The 10,231-nt window shown below is 35.8% G+C and overlaps 1 protein-coding gene across 1 annotated transcript; it reads right to left on the reverse strand.

Annotated features, from left to right (window-relative positions):
- Nucleotides 1–290: 290 nt before the first annotated feature.
- Nucleotides 291–9,377, reverse strand: LOC123920360 (benzaldehyde dehydrogenase, mitochondrial-like). Its single transcript, XM_045972636.1, has 11 exons — nucleotides 9,148–9,377; nucleotides 8,051–8,188; nucleotides 7,749–7,891; nucleotides 7,487–7,640; nucleotides 7,168–7,397; nucleotides 6,926–7,015; nucleotides 6,377–6,550; nucleotides 1,787–1,924; nucleotides 1,414–1,551; nucleotides 1,243–1,304; nucleotides 291–736 (listed from the first exon to the last, which is right to left on the reverse strand). The coding sequence occupies exons 1-11, from the start codon at nucleotides 9,224–9,226 to the stop codon at nucleotides 463–465; spliced, it is 1,620 nt and encodes a 539-aa protein (XP_045828592.1). The 5' UTR covers nucleotides 9,227–9,377; the 3' UTR covers nucleotides 291–462.
- Nucleotides 9,378–10,231: the final 854 nt, after the last annotated feature.

Genomic DNA, 10,231 nt, shown 5'->3' on the forward strand with positions numbered 1-10,231 from the left:
GTGTCATCATGGTGTGCATCTTACTGCTCGGATCCATAGGTATAAATATATTTGAAACTTAGAAAGTATATAATTAATTTTGATCTATTCTCAGGATAACTTTTCATTGCATTTACACTTTTGTCCCATAGCTTCAACCCTTAAGATCAACTATGGGAGTAATCCACAGATTAGTATTGAACAAATTTTATTTGGTTGTAGGTAATCCTTCTACTAAGATTCGAACCCGGATTCTCTAGGTTGTTCTTATTGATACATTTTGTTACAAGTACGAAATGGCAAGGATAATAAAAATGAAAACAAAATTTATTATATAATTCTAGATAAATTATTCAAGCATACAAAAATAAAAAACCAAAGATGAAAAGTCAAATGTATAGATGACAAATAAACAAGATTTTGATTTTATCATCATTATCATCATAAAAGCCTTATTTATTGATTGATCTATATCAATCATGCTCAAAGCCATGCTGGATTCTTCAAGGGTGTAACAACAGCCTTAACTTGCAAGTAATTCTTCAGACTGTATTCACCTTTTTCTCTGCCTTGTCCACTCATCTTATAACCACCAAAAGGAATTGCAGCATCAAATGTATCAAAGCAATTTACCCAAACTGTTCCAACCCTCAATGCTCTAGTCAAAGTATTTGCAGTGTCTATGTTCTTTGTGAACACCCCTGCTGCAAGACCATACCTTGTATTGTTTGCTCTTTGAATTACCTCGCCAAGGTCCCTAGGATCAACATTAAAATTAGTTGCATTGCGCAAAGCCAAAAGTGCGCAAGAAAAGTTCAATATGTTTTTCGTCCCTGTATAATAAGGTGATTGCTCTTCTCCCCCCTCACACAGAAAATTACACTACCAGAAGATATCTTCCGGTAAGATTTATACTACCAGAAGACATATGGCAAAAAGTTACATGTCTTCTGGTAAAATTTACACTACCCGGAAGATATCTTCGGATAGGATTTGCCTACCAGAAGATATCTTCCGGTGGATGAGGGCGACTCCTGAGCAATTCATGGAGAGAGAAGAGCAATTACCATAAAATAAATAGGTTTGCCAAAATCATCAAATTTTGGTGATATCAGGAACTCACATTAATGAAAGCTTTGCCAAAATCATCAAAATTGGGAACCAAACAACAATGGAAATTTTGTACATGGACCAAATTTGATAGAGTGGTATTTTATAGGGACTAAAAAATAGCATTATTTATAGAAGAGTAATTGCACTCACTTGAATTTAAATATGGATTGCACTGGACCAAATATCTCTTCCTTTGCAATCAGCATACCATCCTGGTTGATTGTCACAAATACAATTAAAAACATTAGGAACTGTGTTTTCATAATCCTTTGCAAAGATGAGAATTTAACTATAGACATGCGAACTCGCGCACGCGCACACCTGAACATTTGAGAAGACAGTAGGCTGAATATAGAATCCCTTGCTGCCAAGCCTTTCTCCTCCAGTTTCAAGTGTAGCACCATTTTCAACACCAGATCTAATATACTTCAATATTTTCTCAAATTGCTTTGAATCAATCTGGTTGTATGAATCGCATAAAAGAATTCAGTATATTCAGTCAGACATTTCAAAAGACTCGTGAATTAAGATTTAACATGAGAATATCAAAGTAAAAGCAATGTAGTATTCTTGGTTTCTTTCTATGCATTTTAATTTTGTGAAGCCTAAAGTATTTGAACATCACAATGACCTTAGCGGAATAGGAAAACAAAGCTCCAAGATCAATCACTCAAGTGATTCTTTGTAATTTTACCTGAGGACCTTGCTCTGTTCCTGACTTGAATGGATCGCCAACAGCACGTTTCAAAGCGCGGGCCTTTGCTTTCTCGACAAACTCATCATATACACGTTCATGTACAAATGTTCGAGAGCCAGCACAACAACATTGTCCCTGATTGTCACAAAGAACACCAATCAATGTTATCTGAATTTGTTGGAAAATATTTAGTTTCCTAGTTTGTTATTTCTAGGAGATTCTAAGCTTATCTATTATTTCCTTTTATGTTTGTACTCTTCCTATTTAAACCAGCCTTGAGCTGAGGAATAATACACAACAGTATTTACTTATTATTTTCTACATGGTATCGAGAGCTCCCGATTTTGGGGGTCTCGCTTCCGCAAAACCCTAGCCGCCGTCGTGTTTACAATCTGACCACGACGACTGATTTTGTGTGCGGCACTTTTCACACGTGGTACTGTTCACGCACCACTGTTCATTTAAAATACTGTTCATCGGAGGCACTGTTCATACGTACTGTTCACGTGATTACTGTTCACGAGTACTGTTCACCGGCGTTACTTTTCTTTGCTGCTTCCGGTACTCCTTGGCTAAGATTATTAATTATGACGTTTTTTTATTCTCGACGACGATCATCCACTTTCAAATACCGTCGTGAATGCAAATATTGTCATCGTTTGGGACATACTATTTTTCAATGTTGGAAATTACATGGTCTTCCGCGACCTTCAAATCAGAAGAACAAAGGTGGAGGTGAGGGTCATACATTCCAAGCCAGTAATTCTGATCAAGAGCATCAGTCTTCTTCAATTCAGCTTTCATTCACGATGGAACAACTAGACAGACTGTACAAAATTCTTGAATCTAACACTCTTTCTGGCTCTGTTGCCCCCAAAGGTACTTCTGCCCTTTTTAGTGTCAGTCCTAGTCGTGCTTGGATAGTAGATTCGGGTGCAAGTGATCACATGACTGGTGATTCTACTCTGTTTTCTTCTTATAGTCCATGTGCAGGTAACCATAAAATAAAAATTGCGGATGGATCCTTTTCAGCCATTGCGGGTAAAGGTTCGGTTGTGTTGTCTCCAAGTCTAACCCTTAAAGATGTTCTTCATGTCCCAAATCTATCTTGTAGTCTCATGTCTGTCAGTAAATTAGCCCAAGATAGAAATTGTCAAACTAATTTTTTCCGTACTCATTGTGTTTTTCAGGATTTGAACTCGGGGAAGATGATTGGTAGTGCTAAGGAGAGTGGAGGACTCTACTACTTCGACATTGAACCTGAATCACAACTACCTTCCAAACCAATAAGTTCATGCTTTGAATCTTTTTTAGTTTTGAATAATAATAATGATGATGTTATGTTATGGCATTCACGATTAGGTCATCCTAGTTTTCCTTATTTAAAACACTTATTTCCTGAGTTATTTCGTAATAAGGATTTATCTTTGTTTAAATGTGAAGCATGTGAATTTGCAAAACATCATCGTTCTCATTTTCCATTACAGCCCTACAAACCATCAAAACCTTTTTCTGTTATTCACAGTGATGTTTGGGGCCCTAACCGAACGAGTACACTTTCTCATAAAAAATGGTTTATCACATTTATAGATGATCACTCAAGAGTTAGTTGGGTGTACTTGTTAAAAGGGAAATCTGACGTTTGTCAGGCCGTAAAAGATTTTGTTAAAATGGTGCAAAATCAATTTCAAACAAATATTCAAGTATTTAGAAGTGATAACGGCAAAGAATATTTTAACACAATGTTGAGTGATTTTTTTCGTGAAAATGGAATTGTGCATCAAAGTTCATGTCCTAACACTCCCCAACAAAATGGAGTTGCAGAAAGAAAAAATAGGCACTTGTTGGAGGTGGCTAGAGCTTTACTTTTCGCAAGTAAAGTACCAAATTATTTGTGGGGTGAAGCAGTTTTAACTGCTGCATACTTAATTAACAGAGTGCCCTCCAAAGTTCTTAATTTTAAAACTCCAATTCATATTTTCAAAGAATGTTTTCCTAATGATCGTGTTTCAAACGATTTGACCTTAAAAATCTTTGGTTGCACTGCATTTGTTCATGAACATAAGAATATTAGCAAACTCGAACCGCGTGCTATAAAATGTGTTTTTGTTGGGTATTCTCCAACCCAGAAGGGATATAAATGTTTTGATCCAAAAAACCAGAAAATGTTTGTCACCATGGATGTTACATTCTTTGAAAACAAACCTTTTTTTGACACGCATCTTCAGGGGGGAAATTTAAATGAAGATTCGTCTCAAATTGAGGACATGAGTTTTTTTAACTCGTTTCAAACTGAGGACATGAGTTTTTTTAATAATTTATCTTTGCCGGTATCACAAAGTTCTAAGACTTATACTTCTGCACCAACGAAAAATGGCCATGATTTTTTATCTAATCCTACTCCTGTTATGAGTAGTGAGCTTGGTGAATCCGAGCCTACATTTTCTCATGAAGAAAACAATGAGAATCTTGAAAACAATGATAATGATGATCTAATTGAAATGCCACAAAATAATGAGTCATATAAAGATAATAGGTTTGAAGCAGGAAACAAGACTTGGAAAGGAAAGGTTTTTGTGAGAAAGAATCACAAAGAAAGTGATGAGTCCACATCTCAACACTGTCATGAATCTGAACTGGGGGATGATCAACTTCCTAAAAAAAGAAAAGGTAAGTCTATCTCTGTTTCTGAGAGTCGTATTTTGTATCCTGATATCGATGATCCTGTGGCTGTTAGAAAACCTGTTAGATCTTGCACTAAATACCCATTGTCCAATTTTATATCATATTCAAATTTGTCTTCATCTTTTTCTGCCTTTACCTCAAAATTGTCTAGTGTAGAGATTCCAAAAAATGTACAGGTTGCTCTAGAAGTTCCAAAGTGGAGGGAAGCTGTACTTGAGGAGATGAAAGCTCTTGAAAAGAACAAAACCTGGAGTGTTATGACACTACCGGATGGCAAGAAGACGGTTGGATGCAAATGGGTGTTTACTGTGAAGTATAATTCGGATGGGTCAATCGAAAGGTACAAGGCTCGATTGGTGGCTAAGGGTTTTACTCAAACCTATGGTATAGACTACTCAGAGACTTTTGCTCCTGTTGCAAAATTGAACACTGTCAGAATTCTCTTGTCTCTTGCTGCTAACTTAGATTGGCCCCTACATCAGTTGGATGTTAAGAATGCTTTTCTCAATGGTGATTTAGAAGAAGAAGTATATATGGACATTCCTCCTGGCTTTGAAGACAAGTTTGGATCAAATGTATGCAAGCTAAATAAGTCTTTGTATGGATTAAAGCAGTCTCCTAGAGCTTGGTTTGAAAAGTTCACTTATTCCATGAAGAAACAAGGATACATTCAAGGACAAGCTGACCACACCTTGTTCACAAAGTTCTCCCAAGATGGAAAAATTGCTGTCCTAATTGTTTATGTTGATGATATCGTCCTTACTGGAGATGATATAGTTGAAATGGCAAGAGTAAAGGAGAAATTAGCATTAGACTTTGAAATCAAGGACTTGGGATCCATGAGATATTTTCTTGGTATGGAGGTTGCTCGATCAAAAGATGGTATTGTAGTTTCCCAGCAAAAATACATTCTAGATTTATTGAAAGAAACAGGAATGAGTGGATGTCGACCAGCAGATACTCCCATGGATCCTAATGCAAAACTTTGGGAAGAAGGTAGTGTTCCTGTTGATACTGGAAGGTACCAGAGATTGGTTGGGAAACTGATTTATTTGTCACACACTAGACCTGACATTGCTTTCTCGGTTAGTGTAGTAAGTCAGTTTATGCATTCTCCTTTTGAGGAACATCTTGAGGCAGTCTATAGGATACTGCGATATTTGAAAGCAAATCCCGGAAAGGGATTATTTTTTAAGAAGACTAATGAAAGAAATGTGTCTATCTTTACCGATGCTGATTGGGCAGGTTCAGTCACTGACAGAAGATCAACCTCCGGATATTGTACCTATGTTTGGGGTAATCTTGTGACATGGAGGAGCAAGAAACAAGGAGTTGTAGCAAGAAGTAGTGCAGAAGCTGAGTTTAGAGCTATGGCTCAAGGTATTTGTGAAGGATTATGGATCCACAGAGTCCTAGAAGAGTTTAAGATGAAAATTGAGCTTCCATTGAAATTATACTCTGACAGTAAAGCCGCTATTAGCATAGCTCATAACCCAGTTCAACATGACAGAACCAAGCATATTGAGATCGATCGACATTTCATAAAAGAGAAGTTAGATGCCGGAATCATATGTCTACCTTTTGTAACTTCGAGTCAGCAAACTGCAGATATCTTGACCAAAAGCTTAGCAAGACCCACCTTTGAGCATTTGATCGGCAAGTTGGGCATGATAGATATCTATGCACCAACTTGAGGGGGGGTGTTGGAAAATATTTAGTTTCCTAGTTTGTTATTTCTAGGAGATTCTAAGCTTATCTATTATTTCCTTTTATGTTTGTACTCTTCCTATTTAAACCAGCCTTGAGCTGAGGAATAATACACAACAGTATTTACTTATTATTTTCTACAGAATTATATGAAAGATAATTGTTTGATAACAAGAACACTGCGATTGTATATACCTGGTTGAAAAATAAGGCAAAGTGAGCTAGCTCAACAGCTTCATCTACATCGGCATCTTCACAAACAATAAACGGAGATTTCCCACCAAGCTCCAAAGTTACAGGTTTAAGATTGCTTTTAGCTGCCAGTTGAAGGACAACCTTTCCGGTATCGGTTGAGCCAGTAAATGCAAGCTGCAAAAGAAAAGATTGTCCAAGATGAACATCACAATTGAAACCTCTACACAAGTCAAAGATCCATTGAAATTTTAACATATGACTTCATGTAACTGCAACTATGAAGCGCTAACACAGACATGGCACTGGTAATAATAATTCTAGAAAATAGAAAAGATTAAATGTGGACCATATGTCATGTAGGTGTCAGACACTGACATGTGTCGAACACCAGACATGCCTTCAATCAGAAGTATCGGTACTACATATTGCGGAGTATATGGAGTGAACCTAGTTTGAATATACAAGCAACTTTTTTCCGGAAGAAACCCATTTGTATCACTACGAAAATCATTTAATTACACACAAGTGCAGAACTAAATATTTTAGTACCTTATCTACATCCATGTGACTAGCAAGAGCAGCACCGGCAGTTGGACCGAAGCCAGACACAATATTCAACACACCGGGAGGAAGACCAGCCTACAAGAAAGTTTACAAATTAAAAATAATGAAGTATTTTTTTTACTGGAATGAAGATAAAAAATATATTTTATGCTTAAAATAAACTCCACCAAAAACCACGCTTTTAACTTTATAACAATTAAAACAAGATTGGTGAATCTATCACTTACCTCGTGAAATAGTTTTGCTACATACAAAGCAGACAATGGTGTCTGCTCAGCGGTTTTCAGAACAACAGTGTTGCCACATGCTAATGCGGGTCCCACCTTCCAAGCAAACATGAGAAGAGGGAAGTTCCATGGAATGATCTGACCAGCAACACCGATTGGTTCATGCAATGTCTGCACATGATACTGTCCATCAGCTGGAACTGTGAGACCATGAATCTTATCTGCCCAACCTGGAGAATATGAAAATACAAGTGTTAGTATAGTTTCACCAAAACAAAGAGAAGAACCCGTTAAGTACCGAATTCTACACCATACATACCAGCATAGTAACGAAATAGGCGAACAAGCATTGGAATTTCAATTTGAGCAGATTGTTCGTATGGCTTCCCATTATCCCAAGTCTCAAGTGCTGCAATTTCGTCATTATGCTTTTCAATCAGATCAGCAGCACGCAACAATATCTTTTGCCTTTCCTATAAACCACAGAAACAAAAAAACAAAAGTGAATTCAACTGCAAATTCATTAAAATAAACCAAAAATCACAATTAAAAGAAAAATAAGCAATGATCAAATTATATACATAGGCTGGCAACTTAGGCCACGGCCCTAGATCGAATGCTTTGCGTGCAGCTGCAACAGCTCTATCAACATCTTCAGAGTGACCCTCAGCAACATGAGCGATCACTTCCCCGGTCCTTGGATCCAATGATGGAAATGTTTTACCTGATGATACATAATTCCAATAGTAATGTAAGATACCACAAAAACATTAAACAAAAAAACAAAACAACCCTTCTTTTCATTTATGTATTCAAAATTAAATCTTTTTTCTCAAACTGTGAAATGGGAAGAGAGTGAAATGACAAAAAGGAAAATACTTACCAGCAGCAGCATCTACAAATTTTCCATCAATTAAGAGTTGTGTGTGTTCTACTTGCACTGATGGTTTAATTGTTTGTTCATCAAAGGCAGCAGCAGTGCTATATTTAGAGAGTAATCCACCAAGATAACTGTTCGCACCTGAATTTTTTTTTTTCAATTTTCAATTAGTCATTGAGTATCAATCAATGCCTTTAAAGAGCCTATGCCCCTAATGTAAAACCTAAATTGAATCACCCCTTTTAATCACCAACTGAAATCAGGGTTAACATCTCCAACTGACACATGAGTTTGTAATAGATTGTCACGAATTTTAGCAAAATCTATAGTTTAGAGCTTCAACAAAATTACGTTGTCACTGGATTTTGCTAATCTCACATTAGACATACTAGTAACTTTCAATTTCATAGTGAGTTTGACAAAATCACAGTGGCACCCTAATTTTGTTAAATCTGTCTAAACTAACAGTGAGTTTGTCAAAATCACAATGGATTACCTCAATTTTAACAAAAACTATATTTTATAACTTCAACAGAATCATTGTTCCACCTTCGTTAATCTGACCGTCAATCCAAACATAGTACAACATTTATTCTAAAGTGTATTTTTGTCAAATCACAATGACACACCGTGATTCTACCAAATTCAGTCATGATGATATATCTAAACATGCACAAATTCACCTTCATGTTACTCCACCCAAAAAAGCACCAACACAACACAGAGTCATAAGTGAAGTGAGAGAATAAAAAAAGTACAGTTATCAAAAATTGACTATACATCAGTACTCCATATCCATGCAATTAATGAAAGACCCCTTCATAGTTCATACATACTACACAGATGTCATTGATAAAGTTTCATCCTTTTCATATCCCAACATGTACTTTGTTTTTCCAAAATCCTATGCTATTTTTCTCAAAATTCAAAACATGATACTGATCCCATGATCAATTAAAACAACCCCAGAGAATCATTTCATCAAAAAAAGACAAAATTGGAAAAGAAATGAAAAAAAATACAAAAAAAAAAACACAGGAAAAAGTGACATAATTGTGTTGGATGATAGTAAAAAAATGAAGAATTAAAGAAAAATTTACCTCGAGAAAACAAGGAGGTAGAAGAAGCAGAGGAAATCGAGCGAGAGATGAGCCTTGAGATTTTGATTGATGAAGCCATTAGAGATTTTCTCTTCACTATTCACAAGTTTACCAAATCTTTATTGGTTCCTATCCTACTTTATAGAAGAAACGTATGACTTAAAAAAACAAAAACTCATGAGAAACAATGCAGTGTGTTGAATGCACCTACCCACAAAATTAGAAAAATCAAATTAAAGAAGAAAAAAAATTCATAAATATGGACCACTTCATCAAGTGGTCCATAGTAGACCAGTCATGAATAATATTATAACGAATACGAATTTTACAAAATCCACCGTTGGATTGAAAGTTTATATCATATAGATCATCCATAGAAAAATTTAGAAAAATTGAAAATCATTTGATATGTTATTGAGACACATCAAGATTAACGGTTTATTTTTTTTTAAAACATTAGCGTGCATAGGCATCACATGATAACTATGACATCCCAACTATGTTGGCACCCCATAATCATCACCTATCATTTGCAGCACCCTAATAAATTTATTAAAAAGAAAGAACAAAAAATACAAACTTGGGGCGACTAGACCAAAACCCAAGGAAAGAATAATATAGGAAAACATGTCACTGCCTTATTAAAAACCTTTCCTAGAAAACCCCAAGGGATAAAACCAAGGATAAGGGAAAAAGAGTGCGGTGGATTTAATGAAATCTAAAAGACGGAAGACCCATTAAATTATTAATATAATCTCCCTGAACACTAGGCGGAACATTATCCCACCAGAAAAAACCATTAACATTGATGCCTAAAGCAGCCATTCTATCTGCACAACAGTTTCCTTCACGATAAATGTGAGATTAACGGTTTATTAAATAACGTAAATCTTGATGAGTCTCAATAACATATCAAATGATTTTCAAAAAAATTTAAAAAATTTATGGATGATCTATACGATATAAACTTTAAATCGAACAGTAAATTTCATAAAATTCATATTCGGTAGATCACTTGTCCATGGTGGACCACCGTAGCATTGGCCTGTATTTTGTATCACATATATCTAAAATTTTATATTTT

The sequence above is a fragment of the Trifolium pratense genome, linkage group LG4 (assembly GCF_020283565.1).
Source record: "Trifolium pratense cultivar HEN17-A07 linkage group LG4, ARS_RC_1.1, whole genome shotgun sequence".
Lineage (NCBI taxonomy): Eukaryota > Viridiplantae > Streptophyta > Magnoliopsida > Fabales > Fabaceae > Trifolium > Trifolium pratense.